At 37.7% G+C, this 23,422-nt stretch overlaps 1 protein-coding gene and 1 long non-coding RNA gene across 3 annotated transcripts in view; one reads left to right on the plus strand and one right to left on the minus strand.

Annotated features, from left to right (window-relative positions):
- Window positions 1-3,446: 3,446 nt before the first annotated feature.
- Window positions 3,447-23,422, plus strand: part of LOC131930705 (hypoxia-inducible factor 1-alpha) — a 40,374-nt gene continuing 20,398 nt past the window's right edge. The window contains exon 1 of one of the 2 annotated variants that reach the window (XM_059287288.1): window positions 3,447-3,600. In XM_059287288.1, the coding sequence (XP_059143271.1) occupies window positions 3,581-3,600 (20 nt within the window). In that variant the 5' untranslated portion in view covers window positions 3,447-3,580. Of the gene's footprint in view, window positions 3,601-22,901; window positions 23,099-23,422 lie in introns of those variants that run through there. The other variant, XM_059287289.1, reaches the window with a different exon arrangement.
- Window positions 8,389-11,750, minus strand: LOC131930709 (uncharacterized). Its single transcript, XR_009384161.1, has 5 exons — window positions 11,430-11,750; window positions 10,732-10,875; window positions 10,071-10,183; window positions 9,725-9,782; window positions 8,389-9,486 (listed from the first exon to the last, which is right to left on the minus strand). It is a non-coding gene; the product is annotated as an uncharacterized LOC131930709 (long non-coding RNA).

Genomic DNA, 23,422 nt, shown 5'->3' on the forward strand with positions numbered 1-23,422 from the left:
GAAACAATGTGTTGCACCCATCACCCGTGCAGTAATGTAACCGGTAGCTCCAAGAGCCCCGTGACTCCCCTGACACCTGGGTCGTCGCCGAGGGACTTACAGCATGCCTTGGCGTGTCTAGTTGGTAGTGTGGACAAACCCGCGTCCTAAGATCCAAGAAATGAACTGCCGACATTGTTAACATTTAATTCAACTTCTGGAAAACAGGGCACACGGTTGGTAACGTTTTGATGAAAGCCTCATAAAAACCGGCGTCAGTTTGGAGTGCTGGACTAGATTTAGAGAGTCCGTGCTTCTCACATGGAAAACTGAATGGGGCCAGCCCGTGTGTTGGAAAACCTCTGATTTATTCGGGTACCGGATACATTTTTTTTTTAAATTTAGTGCGACCTTTGTTTTCCATATATATATATATATATATATATATATATATATATATATATATATATATATATATATATATATATATATATATATATATATATATATATATATATATATATCTAATACTATAATGGGCCACGTTCGCACATCTCTCTCTCTCTCTCTCTTTCTCTGTCCGCAAAAAATTTTCGCCGGACATCACGTCAGAAACGGCAGCGATATATGGAGAACTTTATACGGACTTTTGTTGAAAATAATATGTTAGATGTTTTAAATGTATAACCACAATTTTATTTCAAGAAGAAAAATAAAAAATCAAGGCGTATTCGAATATAGAGAAACAGTATTATTTATGCAACCGGAAAAGCATTAATAGATGTGTAAAAGAACGCATTAAACTGTGACGACACTATTGCTTACTAATGACGTCATCTGCCGTGTTTAGAATAAAAAAGAAATGAACTATTTCATTCAAATTTGATTTAGATCTACGTACACTATGAAATGTATACAATACAATTTTTCCGGCCTAAACTCATAACATTTATTTATACAAAATCTTTGTTTGGAACTGGCTAATTTGGGATAAAAAAAATTAATTTGAAAGAATAGGCATATTCGCTTAAGTTAAGATTTTAAAATACGTCTTTCATTCTCTGTATGTTATAAGGTGCCTAAATAGCGGAGATGTTAGTGTACTATTAACCACGCAGGTGGTGCGGGTTCGAGACCCACCAAGTCAACTTGGTTAATGTATTTTTTTTTTAAATTTTGCTCGGACTAAACTTAAAAAAAAAATTCAATTAGGATTCTAGATCTAGATCTAGATTGTCGGGTGTCCGATAAGGCACTTCCCGGCGCCGCAGGCGCTTCAAATTTGGCAGGACCTTGCCTTGGGGCGACAGAGCACGGGGGCCGGTTGGCCGAAAAGTCTACGATGAAGGGGTCAAAACTGACCTCGACTGACCGGTACCTTATATGAGCTATAAATCGAAAAAAAATGTCCACGGAGGAACCTCTTCATAACTCTTGAGGTCGTAGACCGACCCTCGGGCGAATTAATTAAGCATTCAAATTCTCAATGTTTTCGAAAGCCTAAGCGAAGCTGGGCAGCATGCCTAGTATATATATAGGGGCCCAAAAAAAAATTCTGCGGGGGGGCCTTTTTTTTCTAGTTCCACCACTGCCTAACACCCGATCAACATTGGCAGCGCAATCAAAGGAAGGTCCACAGCCGCTTTATAATTGCATGTCTTAAAGTTAAATAAAATGAACATTGTTTTTAAATTCATTAAATTTAATTTTTGTGCCTTTTGTTTTTGTTTTGTTGTGTTTTATGTTGATCTTTTATTATGCTTTGTCGTGTTGTGTTTCTGTTCTTTCGTTTCCGTTTTTTGGCGTTTTGTTGTGTTTTTGTTTCTGGTGTCTTGTTGTGTTTTTTTTTTTTTTTTTTTTTGGAGTTTTGTTTGGCTTTCGTTATGTTGTGTTTTTATTGGGCTTTAATGTAATGTGTTTTTGCTGTGTTATGTTTTGGTTGTTGTTGCAGATTACTTAATGAGAATACTCTCTCGTAGAACTGACTCTTCTCTAGTAATAATATAACATTACCTCAACATCATTTAACAAAGTCAAACAAAACAAGTTGGACAGAAATTTTATTAACAGCCACATGGAAAGTCTAACAGAAAGCCTAATAAAAGTCTAACAAAAGTCGAAGTAAAAGTCGATCAGATGTTTACTGACAATAAGGTCAAAAAAATGTATTCTAACAGCCTTACAAAATAACACGCAGACGTTGTGTAATCTAGCACATTCCATGCTGCGCTCTGGCGAAACTAGGCTAAAGATTCGGGTGAGCTGAGGAGGTTGGGGGGGGGGGGGGAGGGGGACACACACAAGCATTTGTAGATCAAGATTTTTGTTATTTCGAAATACGAACACATTTCTTACTTTAACCTTTCTAAAAAGACAGCAAGGTTAACTTTTAACCTTGAAAGTATAATCTTAAACATCTTCATTTTCTTTATATATATATGTATGTATATATATATATATATATATATATATATATATATATATATATATATATATATATATATATATATATATATATATATATATATATAAATGTATATATATATATATATCGAAGCCTGTTTATTGCTTGTAGAGAAATAGTGGTGTCACCATGACACCCTCCTCTGTGGGCCACTACCAGACTACCACATCGTGAAATCAGGAACTTTATTCGTGGACTAAATCAGGGATGGGTGGAGAGATCGCGAAGCCAGTAGCGAGATAGACCTATATATTGAGCAAGTACGTTGATGTTCTTCTTTTGTTAAAGGGATTCTGATCAGACACGTTGTATTCAAATAAGCACAAGTATCTTAATACACTACCGGTGCCTAAGAAAGTATGTGAAGTTATATCATAAGCCGTTGTGTTATAGATATTATCGTTTATAGGCCATTTAACCGCAACAGTTTTGTTCTATGCGCCGTCATATAGACTATCTAGATTTACTAAAAACTAGAAAGAATAATTCATTTCTTTCTTGCTTTAACTTCAAAGGACCTAGATCTACACATATTTATTTTTTTAAATTCTCAAGGTAAAATCTAATTTTCTGATTAAACGTAGGGTTGCCAGATACCTTTTCCGAAAATACTGGACACCTTTCCATCCTTCCCTTCTCAGGTATGCCGCAAAGCAGAAGAAGGGGGTAACAGAGTATTATTCATATACTTGTCCAGTATTTATATTTATTTTATCCTGGACAGTCTGCTCAAATACTGGACTGTCCAGTTCAAAACTGGACACCTGGCAACCCTAATTAAACGTTTTGATATGTGTTTTTTGCTAATATTTAAAAGTAAAAAAAATATATAGGCCTTTTATTTATATTATACAAATAAAATCGAATCACAGTAAATTTGAGTAAATAAATAACGTTGACTTAGCAAGAGACATAATCTTCACATTTGTTTAGCTGAAGCAATAAAAATAATACTCGTTACTTCCCCCTGAGTTGTAAAGTTCCATTTTTTATGAGGTTACCGGAAACGGAATCAGGGTTCTTAGGAAGACTGTGACGTCAAAGTATCACTACTAAACAAAGTGTGTTTGAAGGATATAATTTTACATAATTTTGAATCAATAAACAAGCTAAACATTCGTGGATGGTTTTTTAAGTATGGCCAAAGACAAAAGAAAGTAAGTAAACGTATTTTAAAACAAGTTTTCAGCTTAAATTTACTTAACTTTGGGTCATTTAAAACAAATTATGGTTTCACTTTTGGTGTTGACCCAATTTTGATTCGCAGCTGCTGAAACTGAAACGTCAAGTCAATGTTGTGTTATTAAATATTAGATTATTAGGTTAGGCCTAATTTTAGAATCTTTATTAAATGTAACTAGACTAGATTTCTAGATCTAGGATATCTAGATTCTAGACATTGCTGTCATTATGATTTATATAGACAACGCCAGAACTAGAATCTAACAGTAGACTAGATCTAGAATCTAGCTAGTGTTGTCTGGTGCTGCAGCCGATCAAACACTATTTTCTATGAAAGACTCAATGAAATTATCAATGACAGAGTCAATGATAACTACCGCTCTCCTGTATTTTTCTCTTAAGAAACTCAATGATAAAGCGTTAGTAGTTATAAAGAGAGAGAGAGTTTTTTCAAAACGGAAATAATTCAACTCGTTTAATTAATAAAGCGTTAAACGTAATTATTAATTCTTAATTTCTCAGCGATTGATACAATTGTTTAGGGACAGTTAAACTATTTTTTTTTAAATATAGATCCTCGATCTTCATTTATAATTTATTAATTAAAATAAGATTTTTAAAAAATAATTAAAACAGGTCTTTGTACTATGTTATTAAAAAAAACAACTAATGAATATAATAAGTAATTTTAACTATTTCTCATTCTAAACCTATCGAATATCTTTTTTTTTAAATGCAAGGTAATCTTTTATAGAACCTACATGATTAACTTTTCTTCTAATAATAATAAAAAAAAACTCTAAATAAAAATTATTATTCCTACAAATATTAGAGTAGTCTCCCTTGACAGTTTCTATTCGAATGTATTTTGTGTTAATTTTCGTTATGAAATACAGTTGACTTTTTAAATAAATTATATAAGAAAACAATCTATCTCTGTGTATATTTATTTTAAAAAAATATTATTACAATAATTAGAATAGGTGTTACTGGTTAAATAGCAATTATTCTCATTCTAAATCTTTGGCTATCGAGTTTCATGGGTTTTTAAATTTAAGATTATGAACACATTGGCTTGACGAAAATGATTATATACACTTAAATACATACTAAAATTTACTTTTGTTAATAACCCTACACTATTTTATGCACACATACAAAAAAGAATATTTTAGCGGCAGTTACAACGTCAAAAAAAAAGGAAACTCCTTTATACTGAATAGTTCTACGTAACAACAAAAATGTAAAAATACATAGTCCTAGAGCTCACTAACACATACATACGAAGATATGTGTGTGTGTAAGTAGGGTGTGAGGTGTGTAGACAGGCGGGGTGGAAGGAAAGCAGTTTGGCAGGAATAACGGTAGGTAGGAAAGTAGGTAGGCAGGCAGCAGCGCAGGCAGGTTAGTAGATAGGTAGGTACGTAGGCAGGGAGTTAGGTATGTAGGTAGGTGGGCGTAGGTAGGAAGGCGCCTCACTCGGTATAGTGAGCGATTATAGTAGCCCATCATATTCATAGCGTTTCGCAATTATTAAAACGAACAAAGGTACCATAGTACTCACGGGAAAACCCGGGGAGCTAAATGGAACCCTGCCAGGGTGCCACCAAATCGAATTTTTTTTTCGTAGAAACCACCATAGGGGTATTAGCATTAACTTCTCAAATTTGAATGACAAACGAATGAAATCTTTGATAATGCTTAAACAAACAAACCCACATATTCGTTTTTGGGGCGCGGGTTTGTCCACACTGCCGCCTAGACGCACCAAGGCTCACTGTATGAAAGCCTTGAGTGTACGTTAATCAACCTCTGTAATAGTGAGGTAGAACACACATTGGCGACCGCCCATGTGTTAGAGACGCGTCCCTTGGCGCTCCAGGGAGCCACTGGTTATATTTCCGCAGGGGCACCCCTAATTCGGTTTAATTATAAAATGTCGTGTGCCACCGTGTCCCTATTGTAGGGTGCTCTTTAAGGAGGCACTCTCTGTAGAGCCCGGGGCGCTCGCTGTCGCCAACTGCCAGGGCGCCGGCGGGCGCTCATTATTCTACTTAGTGAACATTTATAGTAGCCCATCTAAACCGTAGTGTCGCCCGAGATGGGTCTTGGCCGCTCTGAGCCACTCAACAGCCGGGAAGCTGGCGGATGAACCTGGTGTAGTTTTATCACTGAATCTCAGAGGCGTAGCACCATTCCTGGCGCCTGGGGACAAATTTTCAATTTGGCGCCCCCCCCCCCCCTCCCGCTGGAGACAAAACTTTCAATTTGGCGCACCCCCCCCCCCCCCGTATTTTTTAAATATTTATAATGTAAACTGTAGCTAAAATGAGCTTTTAATTTTTTTCAACCATTTTGGCGCCCCTAGGGTTGGCGCCCGGGGACATATGTACCCCCCGCCCCCCTCGCTGTGCCTCTGCTGAATCTAGTATTACCTATGACCGCAATTGATGAAATAGCCCCTCTGGATTCCCCTCTGGATTCTGAGCTCATAATGGTATAATTAGAAAAATCGAACCCTCCCAGGGTGCCACACTTAAGAATTTTTTTCTTTCTCGAAACCCTTTTCACCAACTACCCAAAATTTTATGACTCTCGTACGAACAGTGTCAAATTGCATCTGGCTTTTATTTTTATGGAGAAAAATTGCATTGCTTCCTGTCAGAGACCCCAGATCGAATGGGGCGCCAAAAGGGGTAGACAATTTTTTAAAAAATCCTCATTCTTCAGTAAAATTTAAGAAAACAGATTTATACATGGCTGATATCCTCAATTATTTTATATAGGGGAGTGTATGTAGGGATGGACGCCTTTTTGCCAGCGTTTGAATAGGGTTGGCACATAATTGATAGTTCGCCCCGGGCGCCGGAATAGGTTGCTACGCTTCTGCTTCCTGCTAGGGTGCCGCCCTGGCGAAATCTTTCCGGGGGGGGGGGGGGGCGTGCGAACACTGTTAAAAGTATTTTTTTCTATATAAATTCCGTTTCGTTCGGGGGTGGGGGGGGTCGATAGACTTTCTTCGGGGGGTGGGGGGGCTCTGCGTCCCCCCCCCCCCTCCGAATAGATTCCTGGAAAAAACTCTGTTCACAAAGTTTTATGGCGATCCGATGAAAAAGATGTAGTAATTCATATAGGACAAACAGATAAACATACTTTCATTTCTATAAATATAAATAGATATATAGGGCCTACTTTAACTAGTGTCCGCATACCCGCACCAGGAAACTTAGTCACAATTTTCTTTGTTACATTTGAACCCTTTAGGTTAATCAATATTAACAAAATTGAACAAGATGCAACAAATACAATTAACCAAGAAATTGAACAAATAAAATTCACGTTATCTTTTTATTGTTTTTAGATATAGAGTAGTAACAGACTACCTACAGGTCCTAACTCGCGACGAGGTACACTTTTGTATTAAAACACACATCTAAGACATTTTCCATTTAGGTGGGTTTTGCAGTACAGTGGTTTGTTAAGTCGTGGACAAGTGATTGCGCTTATCTCTGTTGAGTAGCTATGTATTCTGTCCTATATTAGACACATTTGTAAATATCTGTCACAATATGGGCAAAGAGATGATATAACGATAGCTTATCTTTGCGGTCGACGCTAAACTTTGGCATCGACACCACGGCCTACAAGTTCAAATTCGGTCCGTCAGAAATGTTTGAAGTCTCTAGATTAAAACTACTTTTCTCTTTTATGTGCCTACTGACCACATCACATGCATTTGTTCTGAAAGTCTAAAAAAAGAGGCACAAATATCTCGTCTAGACTTGTGAGGTCTACAGATTAGGTATTTTGGCAGTTATCTAAGCCCTTGCCTGTTCTGACTCAAAGCCCTATTCTTTCTCTATCGACGCCTTGCGTAACATGGGATTGGGTTTTTAAGGCGGCATAAAGCTTTATGTTGTTCCTTTATGAGTACACTAGATTAAAAACTAACTTTTTCAGATGCCTAAAGATGTTTAACCACTAATTAATCAGAATAATGGGTCAAGATTTCAATTCTTGGTTTTGGGACACGTTAGTTGCCGGGGTTGAGCTAATGTCGATAGCATAAGGACTGTACCTTGATGCGGGCGTTTTATTTGTTGCCCATCGTAATAATTGAATGGTTGATGGGGCTTCTTCGAGGGTTTGATTTGCCGTAATGTTAATGATATCATGCATGTGCGGCTTTTCTAAGAAGAAAATGCGTTTAAACACTTTTTAGTTATGCTTTTTTTAAATAGGCCTATATTTTACGACATCATAATCGTAATGAACAATAAAATGAATTTAAACAACTTTAGAATACACCTGTTTCGGCTAACATGAATGTTATTCTTCAAACTAGTAATGTTAAACGTGTCTTTTTCGCATTTTCGACTTATAAGCAATACAGTAAATTCCGATAACGTCCATATGCATACAAGCAATGGCGTAGGCGAGGAGGGGTTTAATGGTGATTTAATAATGATACTTTCTTAACCCTCTACTGGACATCATGTTTGGTACCTTGCCCCCGGCAACTGGGTGGATTTGGATTACACCCAAGTTTTACTTCATAGTAAATGACTTCAGTTTTAATTATTGGAGTTGGTAGCAACATTGACACAGTTGAAGGTATTCAGAACAAGGTGGCCAGGAGAAATCACATTAATTAGTATATACTTTTCCATTACTAACAATAGGCCCTACATAATTGTTTAATGTTGCTGGATATTAAGCCTGGTAGGTATTTATGTTTATTAATTTGTACAGAAACAAAAAAAGGATTCCCAAACAAAGTTTTATTTTTCAGAAATAAAGAAAATGATACAAATCAATAAAGAACAGTTTTCAAAAGAATTTGTATAAAAGTAATTATTATAAAATAAGAATATAGCATTGCATAGATAAAAATAAAATACTTGACACAAACAATATGAGGAATATTTTTTATCAGAGAAGAGAAAAATATATGATGTAGTTTGAAAATAATAATGTACAGAATGTAGCTTTTGCAGATTTAAATGAAAATTCTCATGTCTATATAATTTATTGAGTAAATGAAGCAAGGCCCAAAACCATATGCTAAATAATATGCATGGGACAGGCATTGAAAACTACAAATTGCATATAGTGAAGGTTACCCTATTTATTGGCTATATCCACAGTAAAGATTTATGGCTTTACTACCTGCTTGTAAAATTGTTAAGGAAAAAGTAAAGTATTGTTAACTTTTTATGGCAGACCAACTACGGGCTGTGTTCTGGGAACATGTCATCTGTAAGGGGCATTGTTCTCGGCACATGTTGTCATTTTTTGTGTTCTCGGCACATGTTGCCATTTTGTGTGTTCTGGGAACATGTTGCCATTTTGTGTGTTCTGGGCACATAATGACATTTTGTGTGTTCTGGGAACATGTTGCCATTTTGTGAGTTCATGGAACATGTTGACATTATTTGGCTGTGTTCTGGGAACATGTTGCCATTGTGTGTGTTCAGGGAACATGTTGCCATTTTGTGAGTTCATGGAACATGTTGACATTATTTGGCTGTGTTCTGGGAACATGTTTGTTTCATTTTTAAATATTATAATAAAACATTTTTAGAAATTCTATATTAGGAATTGTGTATATATATAAATTTATATATTTGATAAGACAATTGGATAAATTATAATAAACAGCAAAAATGATTCAAATAAGTTTAGAAGTATTTGGCTTGCTGTCCTAACAGTGAACTGTATTGCGAGCTTGTTTCCCTAGTGATAACCCATGTTTTTTGTGCGACCCCTCCAATCAAGTATCCAGCTTTTTCTTGGCCTGTATCAAAATGCTGGTCAGACTTGCTTGACTTGTGTATCACAATATGATTTTGAATGTTTTTCTGTAAATGAAATAAAGGCAAAATATTTTTATACTTTCTTTTGTGGAACTTGCAAGAAAAATAAATTACAAATTTATATTACTATCTCTAATATTTCTTTACTATAACTAATTACTTTGAAAAGATAAAGCACTGAACATGATGAATAACAAGAAACAAACATTATCATCAAAGATTATAGATTTAAAATTGTGTTCATTCATATTGAAGATTAATGAAGTAGACTATCAATATTTACCCTCTTGATGGCTGATACTTTGATTTGATGTCTTTACTTTAAGCTTACACATCAGTCTCTGTGTGGTAAAATATGAAATAATATGCTTCAATAAAACTGTTTCACTATATTAATTATATTAGATAAGTACATAGTTTTGAGCTCTATAACAATATGTGTTTCAATTATCATTCAAATATAATACCCTCTATGTTGTACAACTCACTGATTTACTAGAATTTAAAAAAAAGACAATAATTAATAAAATATTTTGGATTAAAATCCATTATATTTATTATAACATACAATGCTATCTCTGGCTATAATAATTACTTTAAAAAATGGGTTATGCCTATAGTACAGTTACCTGAGGATGAAACTAGGCACAGTGTATAGTCCACGGAGGCTGATTAATATCACTTGTAATTGAACATCAGTTGTAGTTATGAAATCAGGATGGCCAAACACACACTCATAGTCCTGAAAAGCAATTTACACATAGATTAGCAAGAATATTTCACAAATTATTAAATTAAAGCTAACCACTAAATACAATCCATCAAAGTAGTAGCATTTTTGTTAAGTTGTAGACACAATACAAAGTAATGTTTGGTCTGTGATTTACATACTTTTATAAAATAGCAATCAAATTATATATATATATATATATATATATATATATATATATATATATATATATTCATTGTAAATTTTAGCTATGTCTTGCTATTAAATTTATTTACTCGACTGATCTAAACTCACTTTATTTAAACATAATATAGTGGATAAGTATAGTGATTTTATTATTCAGCAATAAATAGCAGGCCTAAAAAAATTTAAATAGTAACGTTTGCGAATGAACACATTAAATTCTATGTATTTCCATTTCTATGTCTTTCCCAACTTGATGCATATTACTAACCAAGCATTAAACTATAGTCCTAAACCTGACTCTAATTACCATTTATTGGACAACCTGAACCTTTGCGATACCATGTTATAATATATTATTTTAAAAAAGAGCTTACCACTAATTAGTAAAATCAATTGTTTTTAGTATTAACTGAGCCGCATACTATCTGCTGCTATTGTCATCACCAGAAATCCAGTATGTTGGCAAAGATTAGTCTCTAAGTTCCCTGCAACCTCTTTCCTCTCGAGTGCGGAAAACACTGAAATCATTAATCATTATTTCATTATGCCTAATAGTTTAAAGGTACTATTAAAGTAGTACTAAATAGTACGAGTCTTAGTTACTATAGGTCTAATGATAATTATTATTGTGTATGCTTACATGCTTTAAGTTTTATGCACAATATTGGTATATAATATATAGTCTATAGTATATAGCCTAAGCTATAGAGTAAATAGGCCTATGAGCCTAAATATAACAGCAGCTTGAATAATGCTCATTAGCATGCATTCACTATAAACTATAAAGATAATCAAATATTTCAATTTAATTAAATTATAACTAATAGGCCTAATAGTAATTAGGCTTTTTTCTTGTTGCAACAAATTTAAAGTATAGGGCAGTACAGTTATAGTATAGGCCTACTAGATTCTATATTTAAGTATGTATAATGTGGGCTTTTCATTCCAATGCACCACAATAGATACCCCACATGATCAAGCTGGACCTCTGATCTAAAGATTTAATAATTGGGCCTAACAAACAGTGAAACTACAATAAAAATCATGTAAATTACTAATTTAACCTTCTTACCTCCGCTTCTCTAGATTCCTATTCTATTTCCTTCAAACTTTCTTTTTATGCAGCCGTATGATTAGATTCTAGACTATATTCTAATAAACATGAAATAACTACTAACCAGAACACTAGATCTAAATTTCTATATTCTATGCAATATGTATTAAACCTATAGGCCTAATATTTATTTTAAATTCCTATGCGATGTGTCGTGAACTGTAGGTTTCATGTTACTTTTTTTAATGGCGGAAATCAGGTTAAAATTTCGTTTCCTTCCTTTTGTTATTCTATTTATAGATTCAAACTGCTTAGAGACGGAGCAATTATCATTGAGTTAGTCCGCTGATCCACACAGGAAGTGCGGGTATATCTATTAGTTACTCAGTGATCCGATCATTGACAGATACAGAGATAGCCATTCGCATGGGGTGGGTGCTGTTGACTTGAAGTAGTCAGTCAGTCAGTAGTAGTGTATCTTAGCTGCTGAACTGAGTGATAGTGATAGCTAACACCCTAACTGTCCTAACATAGAGTCCTACAATACGCCTAACCCTAATCCTAATTTATAACCATAAAAAACTATTTGAGATTACAATACTACTATTATTGAACATCCGTATCCTCAATCAGTAAAATTGTTCACTGAAAGACTGAAAGTTTTATCTTAAGTGAAAATTGTGTTAAAACTTAGAGATAGAGACGTAGGGCCTAGCTAGAGACTAAGATTTTTGTTAAAATAACAGTTGAGTAACAAGTAACAGGCTTTCTTGGTGTTTGAATTTTTTATTACAAAAATGTGTCAGAATTTAAAATTTTTAACATTCATTGACTATGAATAAAATATTCACAGTCAATTATTTCAGATTAATAAAATATAAAAATAGTTATATCAAGCAGGAAGGGTGTTGGGCAACAAGGGGGGCAGGGGCTTCTTATCACTCACCAGTACTGTTTCAATTTAAACCAGATTTTTTTGTGTCATTATTTTGTATTTTTTATAGTTTTGTGCAGATGGTTATGAATAACTGATCTATGATGACTGATGTGAATTATGCAATATTATTTTAGAAAGAAATCACTGAATTTTTTAATTAAAATTTCAGTGGTTTGAATCTTGATATGGATGTGTAGGCCTACCTTATTTTAGTGGGAGTGAGTCTTACTTATTTTAAGGGGAGGGGGAAGGGGGTAAAGATTATTCTTTAAAGTAATATATTAGTAATGTTATATAAAATATATGTATAACTTCTTCCCATATTGATTAATTTTATTGGACTGTATATAGACTATCTAATTCTATGAACAATAGATCAAAATAAGTACAGAAAATGCTAGTTTTAAGTCAAGTTTTATCTTTAAAAATGTCTGTATTAATTCATTTAAAATTGGCATTTATGGCTCGACTTTAATAGAAGAAAATAAACTTTGTAAATCACCAAACTACCATACTTAAAGTACAGTTTTGTGTGTATTGGTGAATTAAGCATTCATTTCCAAATATTTTAGTTTAGAGTGTTACCTCTATCTTTTTTGATGAACTTTGTTTTAACTTATCCTCTAGTTTTCTAGTGGATAAATTATGATATTCTTAATTAGCAAATTCAGTTCCTAGAAATAAATAAACTCACCATATCAATGAAGTTGATCATATATATTTATAGTGTCAATTAAAACAAAATAGTCTTTCTCATTTTCTTAGTTCTGGTGACTAAATGTTGAGTAGTTTCTGTACCAATCAGAAACGTAAAAGTAAGTCACTTGTCAATAAATTCTATGTTACTTGGTTGATAGGTGCTCTTTAAATAAATTAAACTTCTTTTTCAAGATCAAGTGCAGCAGCTGTTATTCTGGTTTAAGAAAAAAAAACTAAATATTTCTTGTTTCAAATAGTAAAAATATTAAATGTATGCACTATGCACTATTTTGTAAAATTAATCTGGCCTTCCTGTACTGAAGGCCTATACAATTCTGTGTGTATGAATTCACATCTTACCAATTGGGATAAAAATATTCTAACTCTAGCCCTGCCTTGGTGGTCTGCCCCAGGCACTGTGTATGCTACCTCTGGTGGTAGCATTACCATTCAAGCTGTTGAGTAGAGTGGGTTTTACAAGGAAATATTAGCAACATGTCACAATAAGTCATGGAGTGGAGTGTAAGAACAATTAGAAGAATGCATTTTATTTTTAAATTTTAAGAATCCTCTCACTATTATAACATTGCAATATTTCAATACCAAAAAGTAGAAAATAAGCTTTAAAATGTATTTGAAAGAAAGAAAATAATCAAATTCTCTATGGTTATGAATGATTATAATACTAAAACAAAGCACTGGTCGCTCTAGAAATCTTTCAAGTGCATTTTATTCTTTTCTTTTTTACTTATCTTATTAAAGTTTACAGAACTTTATGTAAGTTTTATTAGTAAACTAGGATCAGCAAATATTTATAAAATATTGGCCTAACTATTAGCACAGCTCATTTTGTTTTAGCCTGGTTGCTAGTGTAGCTAAGTTAGAATATTTTATAGACCTTAAGCCTAGCTGTAACCATGACCCATAGATTTAATGTATCACTAGTTGTTTGGTCATTGGTGCACTTATGGGTCACAGCAGCTAATAATTTTTTTTTATTTCCAACTAAAATATAAAATAAAACCAGAAAAAGTTCTTCACTTAATGATATAAATGGGAATAGTAAAATCGTAATAATCTGTCTACTTTCACCCCTGTAATTTCTTAAAGAGCACTCAGTGCCTGTCAAATGTCACTTATGACATTTCCTTTTATTTGTTTGTCTATGTATAACTACACTTACTGAAGCTAACCTTTTTTTTAAATTGGAATTAATAAGTGTCTCTTTTCTTGTTAAAGATTTATTCATTCTTGGGCTTTAAATGATTTGTGTAAGTACTTATTGAGAAAATAGTTAATCAATTTATTGCTGTGCATTAAGTTAGTAACATAATGATACACATAAGCCTCACTGACTTAGCCACTTTTCCCTTAGCTTTACCAATGATTTCCCCTGACAAAAGCTTCTTTCTTGTGTAAACATCATACAACACTGCAGTTTTTAGACTCTTTTTGTGTTTTGTGTGTGTGTCCAGGAAGTTTGGGGACTAGTGGTGGTGTGGAGACACAGCAACTTACCTGAGTGATTATTTGATGGACTGGTCTTTGATTAGTGTTATCTTAGTACCTGAATAAAAACTATCTTAATGAAAATTTGCATTGCCTGAGATGTTGAAATTGTGTACCTGTAACTTAATGAGACTGTATGACAATATACTCAACCTGTCTACAGGACTATATAACAATATACTCAACCTACCTAAAGGACTATATAACAATATACTCAACCTACTTACTGGACTATATAACAATATATTCAACCTATCGACAGGACTATATAACAATATACTCAACCTATCTACAGGACTATATAACAATATACTCAATCTACCTTCAGGACTATATAACAATATACTCAAACTATCTTCAGAACTATTGAACAATATACTCAACCTATTATATAACAATATACTCAACCTATCTACAGGACTATATAAGAATATACTCAACCTATTATATAACAACAATATACTCAACCTACCTACAGGGCTCTATAAGAATATACTCAACCTACTTACTGGACTATATAACAATATACTGAACCTACCATCATCATTAAATAACAGGTTACTTGATGCATCTACAAAAATATTTGACTGATATCAGAAAGAAATGAAACCATACACGGACTCAATCTACCATTAAGTTAGTTATGTTTTGTAATGACCTTTTGTTTGCCCACATGTAATCTGTGAATTATTTTCTCATGTTTGGTATGGTGTTGAGGCTGCTAAAAAACGTATCACTAATGAATATATCATGTAGCTACGGCTGAATAATGTTGCTGTAAAATAATGGTGTGTGTATGTGTGAGGTAAAGTTTGCACTCTTGAAGTTGTGTTGATTCATCTGGGAAGGGAATGTGTACACTTGGGCTGTCTGTAGGTCGACGGATGGACAGCTGATTAAATGTAACTTGTGACGTCATCAGCCATATCAGCACAGCACGGGGTCGTCGCTTTCCTTGCTGCGCTTGTATAGGTAGGCTGGTCTAGATGGTTCGTGTCTAGCACATAGAGGGTTCGTGTCTAGCACATAGAGGGTTCGTGTCTAGCACATAGAGGGTTCGTGTCTAGCGCATAGAAGGTTCGTGTCTAGCACATAGAGGGTTCGTGTCTAGCACATAGAGGGTTCGTGTCTATCACATAGAGGGTTCGTGTCTAGCACATAGAGGGTTCGTGTCTATCACATAGAGGGTTCGTGTCTAGCGCATAGAGGGTTCGTGTCTAGCACATAGAGGGTTCGTGTCTAGCACATAGAGGGTTCGTGTCCCACTTGTATAGGTAGGCTGGTCTAGAGGGTTCGTGTCTAGCACATAGAGGGTTCGTGTCTAGCGCATAGAGGGTTCGTGTCTAGCACATAGAGGGTTCGTGTCTAGCGCATAGAGGGTTCGTGTCTAGCACATAGAGGGTTCGTGTCTAGCACATAGAGGGTTCGTGTCTAGCGCATAGAGGGTTCGTGTCTAGCACATAGAGGGTTCGTGTCTAGCGCATAGAGGGTTCGTGTCTAGCACATAGAGGGTTCGTGTCTAGCACATAGAGGGTTCGTGTCTAGCACATAGAGGGTTCGTGTCTAGCGCATAGAGGGTTCGTGTCTAGCGCATAGAGGGTTCGTGTCTAGCACATAGAGGGTTCGTGTCTAGCGCATAGAGGGTTCGTGTCTAGCACATAGAGGGTTCGTGTCTAGCACATAGAGGGTTCGTGTCTAGCGCATAGAGGGTTCGTGTCTAGCACATAGAGGGTTCGTGTCTAGCACATAGAGGGTTCGTGTCCCACTTGTATGGGTAGGCTGGTCTAGAGGGTTCGTGTCTAGCACATAGAGGGTTCGTGTCTAGCACATAGAGGGTTCGTGTCCCACTTGTATAGGTAGGCTGGTCTAGAGGGTTCGTGTCTAGCACATAGAGGGTTCGTGTCTAGCGCATAGAGGGTTCGTGTCTAGCACATAGAGGGTTCGTGTCTAGCACATAGAGGGTTCGTGTCTAGCACATAGAGGGTTCGTGTCTAGCACATAGAGGGTTCGTGTCTAGCGCATAGAGGGTTCGTGTCTAGCACATAGAGGGTTCGTGTCTAGCGCATAGAGGGTTCGTGTCTAGCACATAGAGGGTTCGTGTCTAGCACATAGAGGGTTCGTGTCCCACTTGTATAGGTAGGCTGGTCTAGAGGGTTCGTGTCTAGCACATAGAGGGTTCGTGTCTAGCACATAGAGGGTTCGTGTCTAGCACATAGAGGTTACGTTTCTAGCACATAGAGGGTTCGTGTCTAGCACTTAGAGGGTTTGAGCCCCACTTTAGGGTCCTATCCTTGCTCTTGTTCAACAGGTAGGTCTTAGTCTTGCTCTTTTTATTCTTTTTCTGTACATAAAAGTTTGTGTGTACATGGTAGTGTACTTAAATTGTCGCTATGCCCATGGCGGTGTGTGCGCATATTTTGTGAGTATAGCGGTGCTAGTAAACATGGTATGTGTGGGTATATGTTGTGAGTATAGCCGTGCTAGTAAACATGGTATGTGTGGGTATATGTTGTGAGTATAGCCGTGCTAGTAAACATGGTATGTGTGGGTATATGTTGTGAGTATAGCCGTGCTAGTAAACATGGTATGTGTGGGTATATGTTGTGAGTATAGCCGTGCTAGTAAACACGGTATGTGTGGGTATATGCTGTGAGTATAGCCGTGCTAGTAAACATGGTATGTGTGGGTATATGTTGTGAGTATAGCCGTGCTAGTAAACATGGTATGTGTGGGTATATGTTGTGAGTATAGCCGTGCTAGTAAACACGGTGTGTGTGGGTATATGTTGTGAGTATAGCCGTGCTAGTAAACACGGTATGTGTGGGTATATGTTGTGAGTATAGCCGTGCTAGTAAACATGGTATGTGTGGGTATATGTTGTGAGTATAGCCGTGCTAGTAAACACGGTATGTGTGGGTATATGTTGTGAGTATAGCCGTGCTAGTAAACATGGTATGTGTGGGTATATGTTGTGAGTATAGCCGTGCTAGTAAACATGGTATGTGTGGGTATATGTTGTGAGTATAGCCGTGCTAGTAAACACGGTGGTGTGTGGGTATATGTTGTGAGTATAGCCGTGCTAGTAAACACGGTGGTGTGTGGGTATATGTTGTGAGTATAGCCGTGCTAGTGAACACGGTGTGTGACGAGACGGTGTGTAGAAGCGTGTACTTGTAGCTCGGCTAAGAGGTCCCATTAACCAGCGAGAGATCGTGGCTGTGATAAAGCATATCTTGGTCAGCACACCGCCCGTCACTCGGTCCGTCCTCCCCACCTCCCAACACCGCGGCCTTCCCTGAACAAAGCCGTCCTCAGAATTTTTCCATTGCAGCCGTTGATATCCTCGCACCATCGGGCCGACACGACCCCGTTTTTAGGAGCCAGAGAATACAATCTTCTAGCTACATGAACGCAGTACTTGAGTTGGTTCAGTGCATCAGCACTTGCTGCCTTCCCACAATAATGACGTTCGGCAGCTGGGGCGGGGTCTGACATGGGTTGTTGGAATCAGGGAATGTCTAGACAGCCACCACCACCAATTGTTTGAAGTTGACCAGCCTGACTAGTGCTGTTTTTACTGCAGTTGTGTACTTGATGAACTTTGCATCAAGTTAACTTGATGAACCTTCCCGGAATTTGTTTCAATCATAAAGACAGACGTCCTCACTTAGCCGTGTTGGCTCGTGAGTGGTGCAGATGTGTTACTTAATGATAGATCACACATCGCCTGTTGTAGAGGATGGGTACTAGCATAGTTTGAGAATCTGCGACCATGGAGGGCAGTAAGTAAACACGCATTTAAGCCGATGTTATTGTTGTCGCGCTATGCCAATAGCGGTTCCCAGAAAAAAGCATCATCGAAAAACTGCGCAACGGAAAACTGCGCAAACTAATTATATCAGTACTTTTAATTTTGCCATATTTCGTGGAAATATGTTGTATAATGCTACAATATAGATGTAGGAACTCTTTGTTTATGTCTATAAACGCTCGATTTAAGAAAATAAAAATGCATTTGCGAACTTTTTTTGTGCACAGTTTTCTTTCCGGTGTCCGCCAAAAGCAATTAAAGCTGTTTAAAATATAGGCTATCGACTATCAATTTTCACCCGTAATTATTTGCTCGGTGGGAGAAGGTGACTAAAGTAGTGTATGTGGTGATCTCTTGGTCACCTTTTTGTAAAGGAGATGATTCGAGCTTGGTCGGGGGAACTAATTCTAGCAATGGTCACGGGAACTAATTTTAGCAATGGTCACGGGAACTAATTCTAGCAATGGTCACGGGAACTAATTTTAGCAATGGTCACGGGAACTAATTCTAGCAATGGTCACGGGAACTAATTTTAGCAATGGTCACGGGAACTAATTCTAGCAATGGTCACGGAAACTAATTCTAGCAATGGTCACGGAAACTAATTCGAGCTTGGTTAGGGAACTAATTCGAGCTTGGTCAAGGGAACTAATTCGAGCTTGGTTAGGGAACCAATTGTTGTAACCCTTGAATACCTGTGACGGTGTTGTTACCAGGAAGACAAATCTGTGACAGGCTGGCTGAGGTGTGTTACCAGGAACATACACACGGGGGGGGGGATGTTCCCTCTATTGTCACATGCAGTGTGTAGCTAGCCACCGATGATGTAACTTCATATCTCTTAAGTGTGCCAGCAGTCCCTCTAATGTCACATACAGTGTGTAGCCAGCCCCTGACGATGTAACGTCATATCTCTTAAGTGTGCCAGCAGTCCCTCTAATGTCACATACAGTGTGTAGCTAGCCCCTGACGATGTAACGTCATATCTCTTAAGTGTGTCAGCAGTCCCTCTAATGTCACATACAGTGTGTAGCCAGCCCCTGACGATGTAACGTCATATCTCTTAAGTGTGCCAGCAGTCCCTCTATTGTCACATGCAGTGTGTAGCAAGCCACTGATGATGTAACTTCATATCTCTTGAGTGTGCCAGCAGTGGACTTTGTAGCTTGAGCGTCACCATTAGCTCAGAGCACATGTGTTGTTTCTGTGGTCAGCTTACAATGACACGACTGGGGTCAGAGCACGCGTGTAATGAGGCGGCTGTTGCAGTCTTTGTGTGGCGTGTTGTCATAATACGTGTTCAAAAACGTTCACAAATTCGGACACGTCAGTAAATGTTTATTGTTATCATTCGATTTTGTCTCACTATAAAGTTGTTTCTTTCAATCGTGTTTTCTCTCTGTAATTGTTACAATAACGACATACATGGAACAGTTTCCACTTTCCTATATCTTTCTCATCACTCCCTAATGGTTCACATCCTAATGTTAAGACAACTATACCATAGACATGCTATCATTCACCTGCTATGCCAGGGGCTGACTTAAGGACCGTCATAAATAACATACATGTACAAACAATTACACAACACATTCACTCAAAGGCTGGACATATATTGTGCTCGATTCATGGTCAGTTACATTTGCACAACTTTTATAACCAGCAGTTATTTGCTGAATTATTAAAACTAGTGGCTAATAGTAAAATTATTGTCCGTAAAGTGTGTCTATGAAAACCCTCGTCTGCTTAGTGTGGTCATTAAAAGAATAAAGAAAAGCATAAATCTGCGTGCCAGTAGATATGTAATAAGTGTTGTACATTTGGCTGGGTGCCTGGTAACCCAAGCCCCATTGCGTAGCAGCGAGATTACAGCATTGATTTAATGGCTTCCTCGCGCTCAAAGAATCTCTTTATTTGGGCGGTGCTCGCTCTAATGGGAGGCTCTACCGTAGGTCTGCTGATGCCTTTTACAGGTCTTACATTGATTTTATACCTGTGTTTAATTGGGTGTCAAACGGTTTTAAGGTTGCCAGTACATCCTTGTGCGATTTTATGCTTTAATTGACAAGTAGGTGTGCTGCCTGTAAATTATCGACTCGTTTTAAATTGCATTTATTGATTAGTTGTTTTCCTTCTTTGATCACTAGATCTAGCTGATGTTAATTTCAACATTTTTAATAAGGATGCGGTTATTCCGCGTGATTCTCTTGGTTGCGGTTAGTTCTTCTAGTGATGATAGTGTCGGATTAGGCTAGATCTTCTAGTGATGATAGTGTCGGATTAGGCTAGTTCTTCTAGTGATGATTGTGTCGGATTAGGCTAGTTCTACTAGTGATTGTGTTGGACACAGCTAGCTCTACAAGTGATTGTGTTGGACACAGCTAGCTCTACTAGTGATTGTGTTGGACACAGCTAGCTCTACTAGTGATTGTGTTAGCTCTACTAGTGATTGTGTTGGACACTAGCTAGCTCTACTAGTGATTGTGTGGGACACAGCTCTACTAGTGATTGTGTTGGACACAGCTAGCTCTACTAGTGATTGTGTTGGACACTAGCTAGCTCTACTAGTGATTGTGTGGGACACAGCTAGCTCTACTAGTGATTGTGTTGGACACAGCTAGCTCTACTAGTGATTGTGTGGGACACAGCTAGCTCTACTAGTGATTGTGTTGGACACAGCTAGCTCTACTAGTGATTGTGTTGGACACAGCTCTACTAGTGATTGTTTGACGTGTGACATCCTGCAAGTGACCGCAGCAGTGCCGGCAGGTTTTACGACCAGCGCGGTTAGACAATGGCTTTAATGACAATGTCTGGAAACTTTCGCCTGACAAATCTGCTCTATGTCCGGCGGTCAGGTATCCATGGAGCGTCCATGGTTACCGTGACGTGTCGGATGACGAGAGATTATTAGCGCGGTGACCAGCCGTCCGTCAGGCGATGGCGTGACCGTCGAGCCAGCATCGGCCGGATACCCGGTCCATCAGGGCTCTGGTACCACCAGACAACAGCCTGCTCCACGCCGCTTCATTCAAATCTCATTTGACTGACTTGTCATTAGTCAGACAGAGATCCTCTCCTGTTCGCTGGCGTGTCAGGTGTTTGTTGGTACTGTGGTTTTTCTAATCACTAGTTTGGTGATGGCGAGTTTTAAGTGATGTTAGTTACGGTACGGTGGTTTCGATAATGTGGTAATGGTTTCACTGTCACTACTTAAGTGGTAGTGTGGTTTGGTTAGTTTTCCGACTAGTTTGGTGGTAGAGTGGTTTGGTTAGTTTACCGACTAGTTTGGTGGTATAGTGGTTTGGTTTACACTATTTACAGTCTGTTGACATTCGTCATATCTATCTGCTCACTTACTTGATTATACTCCTGGTTTAGGAATGTCTTGAGATGAAAGACTGCATGAGGTTAACTTTATAACACAGGTGTGTTAACCATTTCATGGTCAGCTTTGGTCAGCTTGTGTCCTGGCCACCTTCAGGTCATTGTCATCACAGGTCAAACACCTCACTAGGTGCTCACTTTTGGACTTGGTGTAGTGATGACGTGTCCCAAATCTAAGTTTGTGGTTAGCATACTGGATGAAACAGTCTCCCACCTGTATAGATCAGCGGTTGTCCGTCTCGGTTGGCTGCTCGCCTCGAGTGGATCTGTACGGTAGGTGGCTGTCACGCTTGGCTGCACCTGAAGCTGGACACTAATGCAAATAAGCCGGGACAATAGCCAGGCCCTGGAGCTGGGTCAACCGTGACGCAGGAGCTTGGTCACCTGTACCGCCGTGTTGTACTGGGGTAGACAACGGTGTCACATTCTCAGATCGAGTTACTCTGGAGGAAAACCTCGCTCCACTCCGTCTATGGTACACGGAGATATCATCTTGTGTCCTAGTCTAGTGACTGCTGCAGCGTGCGTTAGTTCACTTACTGTTACCGTCTCTTTGCGTGCTGCTAGTGTATGACAAGGGATGTCTTTCCTGTGCTTCTAGTGTCTGTTACTGCACGGTATTTCTTGTGCTTTTAGTGGACGATCGTTGTTTATTCAAGTTTCGGCATCTTAACGATTCAATCACCCGAGTTCTTGTTGTTGTTTTTAATTTAGGAAACTTTTTATTCAAGGCCTATGTTGTTTTCATACACTTTGAATAGGTGAAACGATCATCAGTTTCTGGTATCTGAAACTTCTCCTGTTGATATCAAGTGTGTAAGGTATGACGTGTATGTGGCAACACCACATTCACTCATGTGGCTGAACTTAAAATCTAATGCTCTTTCAACCGGCGGGTGTCTTAAGCTTATCTCGAAAGACTGTTTTAGAAATACATCTTTTTTTATCCGAGAAAAAGCCTTCGAAACATTTGGATTTTTGTACTTTGATTTGGCGTTGCTTATTGTTTAAATCAAATTCGTTGTATAGTACTTTCCGTTTTTCTTTTCCGCATTCTTTTTTTTTTATTATTCACCGTTCCGTTTATTAAAGTTGTTTAAATTATGATGGATGTCTCTAGACATTCGGCACCGTTGTTAGCTTGAACGTGTTTTTAAACAGCCCCGTATGTGTCGGTAGATAAAGCTGCAGATCCAGACATAAATAGCCGTGTGTTTGAACGGTAGAGCTGTATTCAGATGGTCTATGGATACACCTGGGCTAGCTGGTTAAACTGTGGACGGTCGGCAGCTGTTTGACCAGCAGCACTTAGGACGGCTCACTCAGGACAGACATGCCATACAAGTAAGTTAGGCGGCTTGGCTGTGTTCTATACTCGATAGTTTCTCTTTTACCCTCATTAATCTAGAGTTTGCTGACCACTGCTGCTTTACTAAGGTAAGGTTATTGAAAGGCTCGCAGACTAATCATGTTAAAAACATGCAACTGGGTTTGACATTACCCCCCCCTCCCCATTACTCCCACCATTAATTATCATATCAATGACCACTCGTCTGTCCATCCCCTACCCCCTCCTGATAATCCCCGCCCCCACCCTTGAGAATGCCTATCACATGTTACTGGTTAAGTGAGTGACCCGTCATTCTATGGAATGCCACACCAGGAACC

This window comes from Physella acuta, unplaced genomic scaffold (genome assembly GCF_028476545.2).
Source record: "Physella acuta isolate Inbredline_101_S28 unplaced genomic scaffold, ASM2847654v3 ptg001828l, whole genome shotgun sequence".
NCBI classification, from domain to species: Eukaryota; Metazoa; Mollusca; class Gastropoda; family Physidae; genus Physella; species Physella acuta.